The sequence below is a fragment of the Anser brachyrhynchus genome (assembly GCF_964034855.1).
Source record: "Anser brachyrhynchus genome assembly, chromosome: 3".
Lineage (NCBI taxonomy): Eukaryota > Metazoa > Chordata > Aves > Anseriformes > Anatidae > Anser > Anser brachyrhynchus.
Window position 1 is genome coordinate 3,256,718 of NC_137696.1, and position 19,990 is coordinate 3,276,707.

General features: G+C 41.0%; 1 protein-coding gene across 10 annotated transcripts in view; it reads right to left on the reverse strand.

The window, feature by feature from the left end:
* The window catches only part of MACROD2 (mono-ADP ribosylhydrolase 2), an 861,442-nt gene that overhangs the window by 30,237 nt on the left and 811,215 nt on the right, over window positions 1-19,990 (reverse strand). For 5 of the 10 annotated variants that reach the window (XM_080587154.1, XM_080587152.1, XM_080587156.1 and 2 more), the window contains 5 exons: window positions 16,860-16,928; window positions 7,217-7,294; window positions 6,784-6,876; window positions 6,488-6,562; window positions 5,777-5,887 (listed from right to left, as the gene is read on the reverse strand). In XM_080587154.1, the coding sequence (XP_080443280.1) occupies window positions 5,777-5,887; window positions 6,488-6,562; window positions 6,784-6,876; window positions 7,217-7,294; window positions 16,860-16,928 (426 nt within the window). The remainder of the gene's footprint in view (window positions 1-5,776; window positions 5,888-6,487; window positions 6,563-6,783; window positions 6,877-7,216; window positions 7,295-16,859; window positions 16,929-19,990) is intronic. The other 5 variants (XM_080587159.1, XM_080587158.1, XM_080587153.1 and 2 more) reach the window with 2 other exon arrangements.

A 19,990-nucleotide genomic window follows, 5' to 3' on the forward strand; every position in this document is an offset into this window, starting at 1 on the left:
ACTGATCTTGCTGATCCTTCATCATCACGGAAGCGACTGTTCCTAGCACCCAATCTTTGCTGACATCGGAGCCTGGAGACCTCCCAGTTCAGCACTGACAAAGCCACCTCAAATATAACCACAGGCACTGGGACCAGAAAAAGCACTCCTTTCCCACAAGCTGCAACATGCAAGAGGAGCACAGAAGATGCCCACGCAGAGCCATTCGCAGGCACGCCAGGCTCACCTGCATTCAGAGGCATTTAAACAAAGCCACCCCAATCCCAGAACCACGCAGAACATTTTAGGTGCATTCACCAAAATCGACATACTGTTTGCCATCTTAGAAAAACCTGTGACCCCTTCCAAAAGGAACCTCGGGCTAGGCTGAAAGGTTTCTTTTCCCTGCCTACAGTTATGGCCCTTGCTCAAGATTTTACACTTGAGTTTTGCAAAGTTCCCCAGAAAACGAAAACATGTGAAGGGAGACTTCTTAAACCCCAAAGATATCCCCCCAGATGAAGGCACTTTTTTGGCTTTCCAGTGACAATCTGGTTACCACACACCTCCGACTAATTCCAGTGACATTCTTTGCAACAATCTGCTATCTCTAGCTCAGCTTTAGACACGTGAGTTTAAATACCAGTTTACAATTTTCTTCTTCCACAGAACAACCAGCGTTTCTGCAAAAGGTCCAAAGGTGTACTTTTTTTCATTGCCATCTACCAATGCACGTTAGAAGCAGATTTTTAAGATATATTCCAAATTTATGGTCAGACTTACTCTGCAGCAGCACATAAAACGTCATCTGATACATTCAGTGTGGGTTGTTATCAAAGAGCTGTGCACTGTGTATTTGAATCAGAATACTTATTCCTTTCTTTTTCAGGGAACCTGAATAAAAGGACTTGGAGCCTCTAAACTATGTCTTCAGCAGCCACAACACTCCAAATATCTCTGTATTCTTGTCTCCCCAGGCAAAACAAAGTATGCCTTTTTAAGGATGCATACAGAAGATTATTAAAATTTCTCTCTTTTTTTTTTTTTTCCTAAGACGTCCCATCCACCTCCACTTGAAGCTGAGAAGTTTGGTTAAGAAATAAAAGGTAGTTACACTTGCCATGACTCAAGAATAAAGATGTCAGGTTCATCTCAAAAGATCTTTCTCAAAAAGTACCTTGTTCCTCTATAACAACGATGTCATATCAGAGAAAGTAATTTCTTTTGACAATATTTGCAACTGTACTAATGCATGTAAAAATCATATAAATGCATGAAAATGAAACTGTAAAACATGGAGAGCTCTTCTCCCTGAAGTTTCTGAATATTTAATTCTCTCCAAGATCATGCTGTCAAATGATCTCTTTTGCTAAAGTACAGATGGATAACTACCTTAGAAATCCAGTTAAGTGAAGAATGACGTGGTAGCTACAAAGGTAGCTATCTACTCAGTTAACAAAGATCGTTGAACAAAACTGGGCTTAGCTAAGAAAATGAGACAGAATTCAAATTTACCTTAAAGGGCAGTGACCAGAGGCCTGGCACCTCAGGAAATCGTGTACATTGCACGTGATCTAAACCAGTTAACCTCCCTCCAGTCCCTTCCCAAGTCTGCCTTAGGATCACATGGTTCATACACAACCAAGATGGTTATTGCAGTCCCCTACACACAGCACTCAAAAAGGCTGGGGAGCAGCTACACACAGAAATACTAATTGCATGGGCTGTGTCCTGCTCTTAAGCTAATTCCCTGGACACTAATATATTTTTCATAGGCATTAATTACAGCACTTTGATGCTTTATTGTGCTTCAGCAATAACCTACTTCTGTGTTTCGGGACTTGTCCAGAGGAAAATAAACATATTCTTTTCCCAGGGAGGATGCTGCCCAGCCACACGTCTGGGACATGAACCAGCACGTCACCAAAACCATGCAGAAGTGGCAGAATAGCTTCACCCCTTTCCTCTTGCCCACTGCCACTAGGTCAGGGTCTTTTCCACAGCTCTGGTAGTCAGAACAAAGCTGTGAAGACTACTCCTGAAACCAGGAGTTGTGCTTTGTGCTCACAACACGGCGACAGGTGACATGAGTTGACGTGAAAATTGCTTCTTAGGTGGAAAAGAATCCCAAGCCAAGCTCAAGTAATCCTACAAACAGCACAATAGGACAAAATATTTTAGCCTAAATACAGAAGATGATCAAACAGAGAAACAATGGTTAATTCTGCTCATATGTCAGTAGCTTGGTGGAAAACCTCTCCTCCAAAGAGTTGGGCAACTTCTAGAGATGACCAGAGAGAGAAATCATCATATCTAAGGCCTTTTGCAGGGAGATAGAAAGAGTTCAGAAATGAAAAAATGTAATAGGGGGGAGAGCAGGCTTCGAGTAGCAAACGGCTACATATTCAGACATGCTAGAAATTGTCTCCTAGAAAAACTGAGCTGCTTAAAACTGCAGCTAAATGTTGAACACGTGATTGTTACAACATGACAGGACTACTTCTAGGTGGACATATAAAGGGGCTGCCAAGCGGTGTATTAACAACACCTACACTTCCTTAGTCAGCAACCAGGTCAGTGATCACCACTGACTCTGCTTTTTAATAAAGGGATTTGAGAATATTCCCTAACCTTATAAGAAACACATATTTTCATTATTCTTTTGTGAATTAGAATGGGTGCGTTATAGTAGTTGGAAAATAACAGAAAAGGCATCTTAGCTGGTCTTTTTTCTTCAGGTGCTCCCTAATAACATATAACTTCAAGTTACAGTAGGAAAATAGGGAATAATTGGCACACGCTGTATTTTATTACTGATTTTGGAAAAAGCCGCACCAGGTTTTTATGAAACACACACAGTGCTTTACAATGTTACATTCTTCAGGGTAATCTGGCTTACTTCATTCCGCTGGCAATGGAGCAGTGAAATTGCTAAGACTTGGATCCTTCAAGTCCCAGAACAGTGCCCCAGAACTTCGGGAGCACCAGGATCCACGACTCCTCGGTAAAACTACAGGCTGTGGAGTCACCCTGGAGCTGTGAAGCCACGTGGGCTATATAAGGACCCTGCAAGCCCTAAAATCCCCAACACCACACGGATGAGCTGACAGGAAAACTAGATCGGCACCACACCTACACTTTGTCAGAAGTTTGTGAAAACTGAGACACGCCTCGAAACCATAAAGAAACAGACTTTTTTTCTCCAAGGAAAACCAGATCACTGAAAAAAATTTCTAGCGGGCTTCAAAGCCACCATCAGTAACTAGGCAGAAATCTAGCTTTAGGTTGGGAAAGGGACTTTGATCTTCGTTGGCAATTTAGTGGATTCCACAGCTCCAGCGCTGGGGACAGCACAGGTCACAGAGGACTCCCGTTCATCTAATGGCTCCCAGTGAGACAGAGAGAGCAGAGAGGCAGTTATGTGCTACCCCTCGCTCCAGGATGAGCATGGTAACACGACAGGAAAAAATCAGATGTAGAACAGAGAGAGCAGATAGCTTAGAGATCAGTAGTTGCTACGCGGGGCTGCGCATGTAGGGCTAATACAGGTCAAAACCACCATTGTGACACTTAGGATTCAGTTTTATGACCAGATTTCTATTTAATGGGAACTGCAGCCCCGTATCAGCTTTTTTCCAAGTGTTCTTAGGCAAAAATATGCTGGTTTATTGTACACCAAATGTACTGTGGATGCTGCTGGAAAACAATTTCAAAGAATTAGGTTATGCGACAGCACTTAGAGATATAACAACATTTCAGGTAACCCGTTTTATGCCCTGTAATCTCTTCCCATTAAAAAGAGACTCTCTTTGGGAAGTATGTATTATTTTATCAGCTTGAACTTCAGCTGATTTTCTGTTTCTTCAACTCCTTGTCCAGATTCACCTTGCATTGTGGCAGACTTTTAAATCTCGCATGGCTGACAATGTGCCCACCGAATGGGGAGCATCTAACAAGAATAGCTCTGAAGGTTCCCCTATATGTTCTTACACCCACAAGAATGAAACAATGCAAGGGAAAGACTTAACTTCATTTTGTTCTCAAAACCAAGCCAAACAACAACAACAAACCCACCACAACACAACAACAACAACACTCACACCAATTTATTTTCCCTGATGCAAAGCCGGTATGTTCAGAAAAAGCTAAACAGAGTATCCGTGGAGTTACGTAAGTGCCATTATCCCACACATAGACTCAGCACAGCATCTCCTCCTATTAAGGAGCTGATCGAAAGCTCACTTAAATCAATGAGAGTCTTTCTATGAACTTCGGTAAGCTTTGGATCAGACCGATCTTGTTCAAGAGCAATATCTGAGCCCCCTTGTAGGAACACGTTCCACAATGTTTGGAAAGAACCTTTTACTTACTTAGTACTTGAGCCTTTTAAATCAGGGGCAGGAAAAGGAAAAGTGCCAAGAACAACCTTTTTCTGACATTACCTTCTTTTCTTTAATGTTGCATATTTTAATAGTAGGTAGAACAGATGGTGAAATACAATCTCTCCACTGAGAACTAAATGACAGCCACTAGCTGTAGGGGACACTCAAGTATTAAAGGGAAGGAAATGCACAAATAATGAAAGTACATTTTGTCCAACTTGCTTTTGATGAGGCATAAAATAAAATGTAAATAATTTCTATTAGGAGGAAATTAACATAACGACTTTGGTATTTGCAATCAGAGCAAGCTCGTATTACATAACCTGGATTTGCAATTGAAGTAGAGCAATACCATTTACCTGGATTTGAAGTAAGGATTATATGAATTCTGTTTTCACTGTCAGTAATACGGCACAAACCCGATACTATTAACATGACTGATAATAAAGAGATGTGATTAGTCTCAACTTGGATAGGCAATTAAAAAAAAAAAAAGGAGCAGAAATGCTGGTTAGCTGTATGTGAACAGAGGTTCTGTTAACTGGGGTTTGCTGTGGAGAAAAGTGTCAATATTACTAACACACGTTTGCAATTAAGTTGCTGTCAATGTGGCTAGGAAAAGGAGTTCATAATTAGGACAACACAGTTAGTATTGACCTGAATTTTCAGTAAAAATCATGTCTCGGTTTTAATTTGGAACTATAAAATTCATCTCTGTGCTCTACAGAAGACAACCTATATAATTATTAACTTACAGCGACTTTACAATTAGAGAATTATTTACATAACATGTTCTTTTTACATAACCACGTGGCTGTTACAAATGGTGCACTGAATGTAATGCTCCCAGAAGAGTATCCAAGACAGAAAATTGAACTTCTAAGTTTCTTTACAAAAGCATTACTAAGGATTTAAATACTTTACTCTCGGAAAAAAAAATACTGCTTCAGCAAGACCCTGTGCTCCCGCTCCAAATATTGGTTTCTTTATTAGAATGACTAGTTTTAGTTAATTACTAGCTAAATCTCTATTAATGGCCTCACTGCTCATTTGCATGCCTGCTTACTGTAAATATTCTTGATGCTTCTAGTGAACATGATCAAGAGGATACTTAAATGGACAGAAATTGGTTGTTTAATCTGCACATTAATACGGAAAAACAATGAAAAGTGTGCTTATTTTAAATAACTTTAGAATCTGATTGTGCACTTTCTTGCACTTATATTCCTATGTGACTGCATGTCCAGTATATCAAAGCAACACAAAGATACGGAAGTTAGTGTGTGTTTTTGTTTTTTTTTTTTAGTAAATCCCTTTATACGTGCTATTTCCATGTTTCCTGACAAGCAGAAGAAAAACAGAACGTGAGCCCAGCGGAATTCTCTTTCTCATTCTATTTTTTTAAGTAGCCTTACCTTCCTCTTCTTCTACTTGTGCTCCTCCTCCTCCTTCTTTTTCTTTTTCCTCTGCACTGGGAATCAAAGGTTTCTCCTCTTCTGTTGTGCCTTCTTGGTTCAACAATGGCTCTGAATAAATTTGATAAAAAGATGAACAGTAAGGCTTTTCAGAATGTACATTGTATAAAAGGATTAACATACACTAGACAGATTACCATTAAAAACACTGGAAAAGGATCCTTCCCCTCAACAGCACAGATACAGTATCTATCTCGGGGAAATGCAATTGGCAGTCGTTGAGAGCAAGGCCTCGCTCCTCCAGCATGCTGAGCTTTCTGGGATTGGGCACAAAAAGCCCCCCAAGCCTAGCTCCAAGCATCGTCCCTCACCAGGACTCCTCACAAGCCCAGGGGCACACACACTCTAATGTTTTGCTGGATGGAGGACAGAGCATTCTGTGCTCTGAACATACAGGGCTCCAGTGCTTGGCGAGAGGAACAAGGGAACAAGACACACAGTGTTCACTTCTTTCTCTAATGGAGGCAGTCATTAAAACGCCATCTGATATCACTGAGAACCCATAGCTACTCCCCTGCTCTGGACTGAAGTCAGGGTTACCAGAAGATGATTCAGCTCCACAGTTTTGGTCTTGGAAGCATGGAAAACAAAAGGGAATTTCAACACTACTGCTCAGATCTGAGCAATAACAGTGTGATGAATATGCAGTACCTTCTATCTCCATGCAGGAGCTTTGGGAATCTGCCCCAGTTTTCATCTCCTCCTCTGCAGCACCATCCTGCTGTCCTGTTAGCACGACAGATTGAAAATGACATCAGTGCGAGGGCTGCATGCACGCAGCGGCAGGTTCGACAGGCACGGCACGAACCTAACACGCCGCATCGAACTCTTCAGCCATGAAATGCTTTTTGCTATTAAATGAACAATGTTAGAACTATTTCATATATGAAAATACCACCTACTAAGCTCTAAGCATTAAGGATGTTCAATGTCTGGTCACAACTGACCTGGAACAGATATTTTTTCCTTCGTTTGTAGCTCAGCCTCGACACACTGGTTCTCACAGGAGCTGTTGCAAAGCACCCCCGCTTGCTGGTCAGCTTATCAGAAGGAATAGAATCACCCCACAGGCTTTTAGAATAATGATGGGAGGGGAGGAAAAAAAAGGGGGGGGGGGAGGGGGAGAACAACAACAACAACAGTGCTATGTCCTCTGGATCTATATGGTTAGAAGCCCACACGCTTGGAGATGTGTCTTTGCCAGCAACACCAACAATTACTGCACCAGGCCTGTCTGGCACGGGACCTCTGCTTGCTGACAGCATTTTCCTGAGGCAGCAGAGGTCAGGCTGAAACCCACTGGATGCTGTAACTGGAGGAACTAAGGCTCCCAACTGGTTCATTATCTGCGTCTTAAAGAATTTTGAGAGAAAACTTTACCTTCGGCTTGATCTTGCTCGCACCCCATAGGATGTGCTGGGTCACTCTCCCGCGCGCCCTTGGAGTCTTTCAGGGAGTCTGAGGAAACAGCGAACACACAAACACGCGTCCTGCAGCAGTTTTTGTGCTGGAAAAGTCTGGCTGTTTCCTCAGACACTGGTGGCCCTTAGGTGCGAGGTTCATACTTGGCATTCTGATACTCGGACAGCACTTCCTGCTGCTTAACCACAGACTCGTACACTACAAAAGCATACTCGTGGGTCTCAATTATTCAAGCTGATTTCTGAATCCGTACACTTATTGAGCAGTTTCTGGCCTGCGGTACAAACCTTAGACAAGGAGTTGTCAAGAAACGATATGTAAGAAAAATGAGAAGTGCTACTGAGACTTATTTCTAATGAAATGAGTGGCACAAAGCTAGGAGAAACACAATGGACCGCCTACTTAATAAACAGAGTGACTTTTTTTTTTTTTTTAATAACAATACCAGTGCTTTTCATGGTTGGATTTTCCCTAGCTTGACAAACATTCAGTCCTATAAATCCCACTGCAAATCCTGGCCTCATTTCACCAGATGACAGAACTCCCAAGGCCATTATCGTGGCCAAGACTGCTTTTGCTTTTGGGGAGACTACCAAAATGAAGCGCCCAAAGCCATACTCTGAACCAGTGGCACAGTGAGGTTTTGAATTAGACAGTATAAATCCAGCCCCTACACTCTATCTGTGGTCTTTGTATACACCAGGCATTGTTTTTTGCATGTCAAACAACATTTTCTGACTAGAGCCACTCCCTAGTGATCTATGGAGCGCAAAGACCTGCAGCGCATGACAGTAAATTACATTATGACAGTTTTGTCACAGCTCTACTTCTAGAGGGTCCCTTTCCATCATACAGCAGAGCAGATCTTACAACATACCAAAGGATGCCCGGGTAAAACTCTCTTCCTGAAACTTGCCAAGAATAATCTCTGATGGATAAGCGAGAAAGCTGGGTTGTTAACATCTGATCCAAATTTAATAATCTGTAGAAAAGGTATGCACTGAAAGTGTGTGGCTTTAATTAACTGCAAATAATCCCCCAAGGCAAATATTTAATTACCTGCACAGCTTCTTACTTCTCTCATGGCATGACAATAAGTTTATAAATCCAAGTTTGAAAGCAGAATATCTCACTGATGTACAATTTGCTAAAATTTGCCCTTGCTGCACTTTTTTTTCTACCCTACTGTGGACTTAAAACGCTGAGCACTGCTATCAGCTGGGCCACTGTGTTGGCCCTTTCATACTAGGAAGCCACATTGTGCTATGAGTTACAAGGGATTACCCTATCAGCCTGAATCGGTGCAAAAATAAATTAGAATCTCATCAAATTGCAAGTTTAATCAAAAAGCGAGTTGAAGGACCTCTTGGTCTTCAATTGGAAAGGCACTAAAAATCTTCAGGGAATTTCTCAACGTCTAAAACAAACTTTAAATGCATCGAGTGAAATTCTGGCTTCACTGAATGTCAAAGCCTGCGGGACATGGAGCAAGCCAAGGTTTGTACCACCCCAGCCCCCTACTCTGAATTCATATAATCTTTTTCGGTATGATTTAGTTGCATGTTTGCAAATGGTACTTTACTGACAAATATGGAATCAGAAGTCCTCTGCCTTGAGTACCTTGCAGTGAGGGCCCTTCAAAGAGCCAGAAGTGTGATATTACCTGCTGGGGGTGGGAGAGGTACACGTTCCTCTGTCCCATATGGTTCTTAGAGATATCTTATCCAGTGCTGATTGCACAGTACTTTATACTGCCAGACCTGTGCCTTTAATCTCAGTCTGCAGGTGCCACCTTTCCTCCCAGAATGAGGAATGACTCCAATTTCATGCAAAAATCAATCCGCAGCATCAGAGGAACAATTACGCGCCTTGGTCAATAGCAACAAATGGAGTTTAAAGAGCCTTGTGCTTCGCTGATGTATGTGCCCCCTCACATTGTTCTTTGTCGTGCAACACCACAGCTTATGGCAAACTACAGTTATTGTGCAGCACGAGTTGTCTGCATTTCCACCCTTGGGCACAGCTGGAAGTCTGACCCTACTGCTGTGCTCAGTGCCAGCATTAGGCACCACAGCAACAGACCGTCTATGCTGTTTGGCCCATCTTCAGACATTCCCATACCTGGCTGCGCACAGTTTATTCTTACAGGATTGCAATTTAACGTTAAGCTTTCATTTTGGATGTAAACAGTTTCCTAATTGTTCCAGGGTTCAAGAAAGCATTTTAGTTGCACAGGATTCAAAATTATTCCAGGCAACATAAAATGTTCATTTTGCACATGTTCTTTTTTGTCAAGCGTGTTTCTGAAAAGAGCAGAACATGGGCAGGAGTTGCTGCCTCGCTGAAGGAGCCTGCGGTTCCTATTTCAGCAGGAGAGATCAGTAGCTGCATTAGCATGTAGATTCTGAGTTTCAAAATCTTTAAGGTCAAGACCATATCAAAGATTTCTTCTTTTCAAATGCAAATAGTAGATCAAATATTCAAGCCAAAAGGTCCAAAGACAGATTTACTTTTAGGATTAACAAGAATAAAATAAAGCAAAGGAATAAACCCAGATTTATGAAGAAAATCTCAGGCAGGCAAGAGTAAAAAATGTAAGATTAAATGCACAGGTCAATAAAAGCTGGTCCCAAATTGGATACGAGGCAAGAACGCTGCATCTGTTTCAGTTGGCAAGCAGTGGTGGGAATACCACAAATGCTGACTAAATACAAGTTTCTCTTCGCAAGTTTTCAGTAGGGTAGCAGTATTGCTCAGGAAGAGGTGGTCTTCTGTGCTGACTTAGTCCTCTAGAGCCATCCAGAACTGGGCTTAAGCCAGTATGATAGTCCTAAAAGACTCCATGTCCGCACAAGCTCTGGACATCCCTACAGCCTTCATCCACCACCAAATGGCTAGGAACTAACTCTGATTTTTTAAATGGTATAAAGCAGTGGTATAAATGGTATAAAGCAGATTTTTTAAATAGTATAAAGCAGTGTCAGTCATCTCCTAACACAGCTACTCATCTGCCAAGTTGCACCGAGAACTCTAGTGAGGGTATCATTTCTCAGCAAAGTAGGTTTGTTTTTTTGGTGATGTACATGGGGCACCATTCGCTTTGGGGCTGTAAAGGGTTAGCATTCCACCAGGAGGGACTGAAAGTAAGCAGTGCTTCTGATACTGCATTGTAGCACGGTTCCTGGTGTCATCACTGGTCACACACAAATGAACCAAACATGACATTTAGTGACATAAATGAATCAAAGATAGGCCACTTTCATCTACTGCACATAAAGCAATGAAGTGCTTATGAACATCTGAGTGTAAAACCGATTAATTCCTTCAAACCCGCTTTTACCTGGTGGCTGCTTTACCTGCAGTGGCAGTATCCACGTAAGGAGCGCTCGCTATGACCCCGCTTGCTCTGCACCCCTCCATTGTATTGAAACAACTATCTCGTGGAGTTGTGTGGCTACATGGACCTGGGAATTAACCCCAGCCTTTAAAAAATCATGTAGAAAATATTTGGACGTTAAGTAAGAGGGTCAGAATACTCACCACACACATTACTGTTCTAATATACCAACTGCATGTTGACTTCAACTCCAAGAAAACTGTGTAACTTGCAATAAGCTATCAATTCTACCCTTCCTGCCAATAATCAGGCATTATTTTGTATAAAGACTGCATAAAACCCCCTGTTTTTCCATGTCATTCATGTGTGGTTTTTTTTTTTTGACTGTACAAAGCAACACTGCTCAAACAAAATTTTGCAAATGCTTAGGAAGAGGAGAAATGGTAAGATCTGAATGTTAAGTGGTTTTAATGATCTTTTAAAATTCACTTCCCCAGCTACTCTCTGTATGGCTTATTTACTGAGTCATTTCTAATGTGCAACACACCTGGGTCCTGCACACAGCATAGATAAATCACCACATTTTAGGGAGCTGTAAGACGATTAAAGAGGGAAAAAGCTGGCCATTATGAAAGAAGCAGGTTCAGTGCATTTTATTTTTTAAGCATGATACTGTGAAAAATGACTGGAATATTTCCAGAGTGAAAGAAATCAAGCAGGCGTCTAAAATTACAGGTAATGGTGTGCACGGAGGCTGCCACATGATTAGGGTATTCTTTTGCCTCATAAACCGAGGAAAATGTGTTAAAATGAAGTACTATAAAATGGTGATTTATAAGAAGTTAGGGAGATATTCTTGAGCTTTGACTTTAAAATGTTATTTTTATATCCACCAAGATTTCATTTTAATCTATCTTTATGACGGATTAGATTTATTTGAGCCCAAGTTTATATGGCTTGGTAAAACAGACCTTTTTAGGTGCAACAACCTGTAGAGAGATTTTTGCAAGTGTTCAGGTAATACAGCAGGCACTTCATCTCCCCAGGTGGGGGTCCAGCGGGTAACGCTCACACTCGCTCATGCTTCCAGCTGCCAGAAGGGCATCTCCTCTAACTTCTCCTTCTGTCCACAAGAGACATTTCAGGTGCAGTTGGTAAGATAACTGTGGGCACCCTGCTGCTGCTGCCAGGGCAGGGCCCATTGCATGGGGCACTGGGTAAGGAAAACACTGAGAAAAACCTGGTGGTCTCAGTTAGACCCTTCCCAGGAGAAGGTGCTGCCCGACTGAAGGTAGGAGAGAGGAGCTGGAAGGAGTAGGTGATGGTCAGGCTGACGGGAGCGCAGCTGGATGGCTTCAGGTCAGCTAATATTTAAAAATAAGTAGGATTTAAATAAACCAGCTAAGCAGATTAGTGTCAGCTGTTGCAGCTGCCTGTACAGGAGAATGGTAAAGCAGAAATATCTCAAGTAGTTTATGGCCTTGACCCTGTCTGGATGCACAATGCTACAGATAGGTCAGATTAAAAGGAAAAGTGAGTAACCTGCATCACGTACAGCTCACACTGACCATTACGATGGTGCTAAGAGAACAGGCATTTGGTTGGATGTTGATGGTTATGTACCTGGTTGAAAATAAAAATAAATAAATAACCCCCCCCCCCCACCACATCACTTAGCTTGCGTTAGCCAATTTGCTTTCACCGAAATCATTCTAACCAAGGGCGAGAAAAATGTTATCCCTGCAGCTGGCACGCGGAGCCACAGCTACAGTTGGGGGTGTTGAAACTCTTCCATTTAAAAAGGTTCTTTCTCAGTTACCTATAATTGAATTTTTTCAGGCTGAAATTTTCCAGGCCTAATCATAGCCCAAGGGTAAAGTAAAAACATTTCATTGGTGGCTGCTGAGCGCTCAGCACTTCTGAAAATCGGGTCATTCATTCAGATGTCTTAATATATACTTAAGAGCTGATTTTAAACACCTCTTTTTGAGCACACTGCCCTTCCAGTCAGTCTGCTTCACCCACTCATCAATGTCTAATTTATGCCAATTTACCCAGCTCCCCTGGATTTGAAATGCTATATCTTTCCGGTTATCCCTTCTCAATCATTTATGTCTTTAGGACACCAAGATTTTTCCATGGTGAGAACTACAGCAGGCCAAACAGGAATTATATATCCTGTATGTTTTACACGCAAGATACTTGCAGGCTTCTGGGTTGTACAAAGTGAGTTTTTAGGGCTCAACTCTAGCCAAGGCATATACCTAATGCAGTCTCTGACATCATAAACTCTCCAGCTGACTGAACCTGACTCCATTTCGAAGAACATAGACAAATAGTGACTTGCTTTAAATGGCACTCCCGCAGGAGCGCAGACTTTGGTGAACACCTGGAAATAATTAATCGCTGCTTTATTTTTAAAATTAATTAGCATATGATTTAATTTAGTTGACCTTCAAATGAAAATTCAGTTCTTATTAAGTGCTAATGAATTAAAATCAGTGTATTGTGCACAGAAACTTTCCCATGATTACATAATGGGGACTTCATTCTTTATCTGTGCTAAATCCATTCCCTTTTTTCATTTTTCTGCCAGAAAGCCCCATCATTAAGTCAGGTTAAATAATAATCGGTAGGACAGGTATATGAGAAGCAAATGAAGAATACACACTCTCTCACACACTCACTCGGTCCATTTAAAACGAGTTGGTAGTCCCAGCACAATCTTGTGTGGACAGGCATTCCAGACTGAGTGCAGCCTGTCTGATACATGTTTTATCTGCTGCATAAACATTAATGGCCTTAATCACTTTCTTCTGTCCTTCCACTTCATAAAGAGGAGCATCTCTAAGTTGAAACACGCTGTGTATAAAAGGATCTACTTCCATATGCACAGTAATGAAGCGCTACGAAGGTGCTGCCGAGAGGTGTCAGCTCTCTCCTCGAGAGCTAATAGATATGCATGCAAGTTTTCAAGGGTAAAATTGCAACATTTCTTTGCTCTATTTCCAGACAGTGGAAAGAGAAGCTTGGCACAGGCTGAAGTAAGAGGACACCTCCACAGCATAACATCAAATGTCTTGATATTCTTGTAATACGACTATTCTGCTTTGCTTCCTGAGGACAGGGCACTCAGGAAGTTCCGTCTTTTCAAAGACCACATGTGAACTGTGCCCACATGAACTTTTTTTTAATGAACTCTCTAATGAATGACAGGAGAGATACGAGCACACAATAATGTGGGACATGTAATCCCACAGTAGATTTTCATTTTCCATCAGAGCTCCTTGAAGCATTATTCCTGCATTGTTCAGCACATTCTATTATGAACTGTACTTCCCTTTTCCCATCCTTTCCCTTCCCTTTAAATAAATAAATAAATAAAGGATAAAGAAGGCTCCAGTTAAGAAAAAATATTAGAACTTCATGATAGCATAGATGCGTGTGCTTCAAAAGCCCCTTGGAAGAGAAGAAAATTAACACTTGAATAAATTCCCAACCAGTTAAAGTGCTCTCCTGATCAGGAACATGTTCCTGAATTAGAGCGTGGGTTTGCGTGAGACCTACCATTTTCTGCCACAGACCCTACCAAAAAGTGTTGAGCTGTGCTACTGTGGGACTGGCAGAAGCCTTTTCGTGACAGTCTGCCACTGGCAATATTCATTGAGAGCTATGATAAAAGTCATCACAGAAATAATTCTAACCAAGGGAGAGAAAAAATTTATCACTGTATCTGGCCTGCCAAGCCACGATGTTCAGGCTGAGAGACAGCGGCATCCGTTTTGAGCAGCCGCACGTTTTAGAACAGAAAGGAAGCATTTCAGTGTGCTCACTATTTTCTGATCCCAGAGATATGTGGGGGGGAAAAAAGGAGTGGAAAACTTACTAGCTGATGCTAATCCAAGTCAAAATACACGTTTCCGTGCACTCACCAGAACTGGCATTAGAGAGACTGCTGAACTGCCACAGCAGGCTTGGAAACCTCCTATTCTGAGTGGTTTAAACCATGCATTTTGGAAGTTTGTGGCCCAGACTTCTTCACTACAAATCTCGTTCCATGGTAATTAGGTGAAAGGAATAGAAAAACATAATTTCTTTGAATGCTTTACATCCAGGTCATTTAGCTGAGGATAAACTACAGAAATGAGTATGTTCCAGAACCTGGCAGGTTTTAGTTGCGTTAACTCAGTGGGCAAACAATTTGAAGGCTGAAATTTATTTTGGGAGCAGCAGGTGTTTTCAGAAATGCCAGGATTTTGTAAAAGTGCCATTTCCCAAGCAGTAGCAGGTTTTTTGTAACACCAGTATTCAGTGTTAAACTAATTCAACATCTAAAATCTGAAAAATTGAGAATATACTAATGCAAATAAGGATTAAAACCATGGCCTGATGGATGCGGCAGTCTCATCGTTCAAAACTCTTGGTTTTCCCTTAAATAACTAGCAACCTAATTCCGAAACAGGCTCTCTTCCCCACCATTCCTTCCTTTGTACTAGCATGACTTTACACACAAAATATATGGAGGAGAGTCTGTCTCACTCCTTTTCCCCTACCAGATGCTTTCTGTCTTATTTTTGAGGAGAAGTAGGACATCCAAGAGTAATGACCCTTTGGGCTTCTCAGGTTACCATCTCTTCTTCTGCCAGCCTCTTGAGAGAAGAGGCGAAAACATTATTCTCTTAGAACACTATAGGAAAAGCGAGAGGCATAACACAAAGACAGCTACTTTCCCGAGAAGAGGCAACTAATACAAAAGGTCAAAAAACGGGAGCATCAAAAAACCACAGAGATGGTCACTGAACAGCATATCAAAAGGCACGGATGTCATAGTCATGAACAAGCACGCAAAGCACTAGCAAAACATTTGGATCTTTGGTAAAGACTGCACACAACAACAACAAGAAATCCTAATCCAAAAACCCACCGTGGGCCTCACATCACACAGCATCAAAAAGCACATCCAATGGGTGATCACATAAATACAGTATACATAAAAAGGCCAAGTGTCACTGAGAAAAGAGCGATGAGTGACAGGTAATTGCCTGCTATGGCTGGGGCTGAATCTATCAGTATTCCTGCCTTAAACTAGCCTTGCCATGACCTTAATCTGTGAAGATATCGATAGCAAAAGCCAGTACTCTGGCAAGGGTTTGAGGGCTTTTTTTCCCCACAGTATCAATCAATCAGTTGAGAGAGCACTTAAATCAACCTGTGCAAGGCTTTGAACTCATAATCAGGTAAGTATGTGGGCTCTCTAGCATGTTCTTTTGGAACAAAAGGGCAAGATCTCACACCCTGTCACACTTATCTAGAAAAATGAGAAGAGAGTCAAGCAGTAACGCTGAATTAAACATTCGATCTTTTAAAATAAATAAGTTAATGGATGTTAATAATTATGTTATCTCAGTAAAATGCATTAAAATTTTCTATTAGGCTTTCTTGAAGGTTGTACTGATGGACTGCATTTATTATAGATAGCACAACTCCTGTTTTGAATTACCAGTAGCGAACATTTTATAAATCACCCAGGCTTTCTCCTGACACCCCCCTTCCACCCCCCCAAATGCCAAAAACCATAGAGTGGCACAAGCAATTAATAGCGTGATATCATAACAGTATCAAAAACAGTAGGTCTGTGCACTGGTTCCTATCTGTAAACCAACAACTCCACAGGAAAAATCTCAGCTTGAAACATTTAAATTAGATCATCTCTCTTTCTTGTTTCCTAAACTCCCTGTCATTTGGCCCCGTGACACTTTCAAATATTTATCACAAACTAAATGATCTGAGTGCCCAGCACAGTCTGCACAAGATAAACATTACTTTCTCCCTCTCAATTATGACTTCAATTCCTTCTGTCTCCTCTTGATGTGTTTATAGCTATTGTGTTTTTCTTTTTCCCCATCAGGAGAGCACTGAATAGGGAGCTAACACAGCTGAGATAGATGCGCACGCTTAACTTTACGCGTGTGAGTCATCACAGCGAACCCAAGCTTCAGGCTAATTTCTGACATGTCATGTATGATATTGCAGTATTACCTCCATAACAAGGGGACTTAGGAATTCATGGCATCTCTCCTACCAGCACAACAGCTGGTGCCAAGTAGTTTTATTACAAAGACTTTTGTAAATCAAAATCCAAGCATTTACCTATTTCTGTATGGTTTAACTGTGATTTTAGCAATTTCCAGACAAAGAAAAATACAGTTTTATGAAACGTCCTCTTGGGATTGGGTATTTTGCAATGTAATTTACAATCTGTACCTTTATCCTCACATGGCTCTGTGGCTTCTGATGATGATAGGCTGGCTACAGCTGAAGGTTTCGTCTCATCTATAAGAACCAAGGAAATTAAAGAGACGTTATTCATTAGATGGCAAAATAATGAACTGGTTTACTGGAAAAAAAAAAAAGGCATTACACCTTATCTGAAGCACGATACTATACTTGAATTTGATTTTCTGGGCTTCGGTCCATTCACGCTGTATTCTCTGGCCATTACTGGTCTGATTGTCTTCCCTAAGCCAGGGGTAAACTTAGATTACAGTACTGCCAGTTAAAGTCCATATTTCAATTTCCCATAATAGAGAGAGAGGAACAGCTATCAATTTCATGAATAGGCTGCTGTGCTTGTTGCTTTGAGATTCCTTTTTTCATTTAATCCATCTATTTTGAGAAAAAAACAATTAAGCCATTCTTTAACTTTAATCATGTCCGTGAATCCCGTTGGAATCAAAATGATTAAATGCAAACGCTTTCCTGAAAACAGAAGCTTTCGTAAATCAGGCCCGAAATTTAGCAAGTCCCTGAAAATCTGTGGTGCATAGATGTTGAATGTCAGAGCATGCTGCTAAAACCATGATCTTTAATAGATTAAATTAGTAATTAGTACCTGAATTTAACAGACTTTTTTCACCTTCACAGTAGCTTTTTCTTGGCAATTTTTGTTAGCTAAAAACTTTGGAAATCTGCTTTCATTTTTATTCTTTCTTTTCTTTCACAAGACTTGCCTCTGGTGATTCTGAAGCCCCCCCCCCTTCCCTCAATATACTCATTGAATATTTTTAACAAGCTTGAAACAAGAGCTCTGAACCACCTGCCATTTTGTTTTCCACATCTTAACTGTGAAGTTCACTGATGATAGGACAGAGGCCAGATTATAAAAAAAAAAACAACAATGTAATAGCTGAACTATTTTAGGCCAGTCTTTGTATGCTATAACTGGCTTTTTCATGCACTATGTAATAAGAATATATAAATCTTTATGTAATGGACTGGCTAAGACTACAGTTTCTATTTTTTTCCCCAATGTTTTCTTTTACGATATTAAAGTAATGATTTTTGATTTGTCATACTCAGATGAAGGTTATGCCTTTTGGTTTAGAAAATACAAATAAGAACTTCAACATTTGAAGAGATTGCTCCTTACAATTATCTTTCATGGTGTTTAGAACTGTTTTAGCCACACAACCGTGTATCTTAGAATATCAGGTCATTTCCTACACCACCAAGGAAGGGAACAGAAGCAGCAACCCTAGAAATTACTGATGATGTTTTATCTCCCCAGTTGAGGAATGTGGAAAGTGGCAGCAATTCATCAGCTGAACATTACTCACTGGAGGTAATTGTACACCTCTCTGTTCTTATCAGTAGGTGAACCAGTAGCGATAAATGTTAAGTCAAATAATTTTTTTCTGTAACGCTGTGTGCTTGCGTCTGAGGAGGTGATTCATGCGTAGGAACAATGCTGTCTTTAGGCGAGTTCCTGCAACATGACGTTTTCTGGATTTGGGACTTAAAAAGTCTGGATCCTTTCTTTAACACTCTTCATGAGAGTAACAAAACATGACTACCAATATGAGATAGCACAAGAGCATACGCGATATCTCTGATAAACCAGGTATGACAGCTTCTAACATAACAAGTCATAATGACAGTTTTGGAAAAGAAAGAAAAAAAAAGAAAAAACACAATGCATTTAACACACCTCCAGCAGCAAAGTAATAATTAAGAGACGTGCATTTCCCTCACTTCTCTTGGGAAAAATGAAACGTATCACATTCACTCCAGCTGTTTTGCAAATCAAAACACCAAGGAAATATACATACCATCAGAGTCAATACAGTTGACAAGTACAGTGGGCTATATTTGGCATCTATAGACAGTAACATAACTGAGTTTAACAGGAATCTCTGCAGCTGGAGTAATCCTGAGCTAGGAGCCAAGCAATATTTGGTACAGTTAAAAGCTCTGCATTGCTTGAGCAAAGAGATCCCCCTGCCTAGCAAGAGATTAAAAACAGAGCCTGAATTGAGACAGGTCAACTCCTTCCGCACTTCTGCCCGACCAGCATAACAGTAAAAACCCAGGAAAGGAAACATGGTTGTCCTTCAGCGCATACAAAATAGCCCAGCATGCTTATCCTGGGGAGGATAAAGGGCCCCAGTCCAAAGCTAGAGTGCTGTGTGCCTATGTCCTCACCTCACACTGCCTGCCACGCGTGGGGATGTAAAGAAGCAGAGACAAAGGCAACAAAAAATACAGAGGGACTTCAAGTACTTGAGGCCACCAGCATCAGCTGTTAACACACGGTTGCAGAAGACTGCCCAGGGGAGAGCAGGGAGAAATGCTGCGCTACCACATGCATAGTGCTCACCGTGTGGGACAAACAAGGGCCCTCGTTAAATGAGCTCCTCTTCTGGAAAGAGTCATGATACAGTATGCAAAACAGATCAGACAAGACTCCAGGCTTCCTATTTTTTTCTGCTGCATTTACTGGCTGGCCTTCTTCAGCTCAGTTTTCCACATATTGATAACGATCTTTAAGTCTGATTAAAAAGATAGCTCTCTATAAAACTGTTTCATGCTCTGTGAATTAAGGTAGCATCCTGCACTACTATGGGAAAAAAATAACCAGGAAACGTATTGTATTGCAGGTAATGCTACGAAAAGAAATCTTAGGAAAGAAGGGTATTTACAAGCATTTTGATTGCTACATCAGCTCTTTTGATAACTGCTTAATTCTTAAGTCTTTTGCATTGAACAGAGTTGGGTACAATTAAAAATATAACTAGAAATGGAAAAAATATAGAAAAAAATCTATTGCAAACATGGAGTGACATTGCATTTTAAAATACTGAACTTGCTACCTTGTAATACGTAATTTATAATCATGCCATCTGCAAAATCCACTGCTCATGAACTCTGGCATTTGTTCACAGTATCTGTAATGTCTTTCTGTATGGATTTAAATCTTCATAACCCCAGAGACTTGTGTAGACAATTTATTGAAACCTGAAAACTTTAGAAGTATGGTTCTCGGTACAGAAAGACTGCTTCCACCTTTCCCAAATTTCCTTCCCTGCCCCCTGCTCCCCTTCTACCCCATCCTCCCA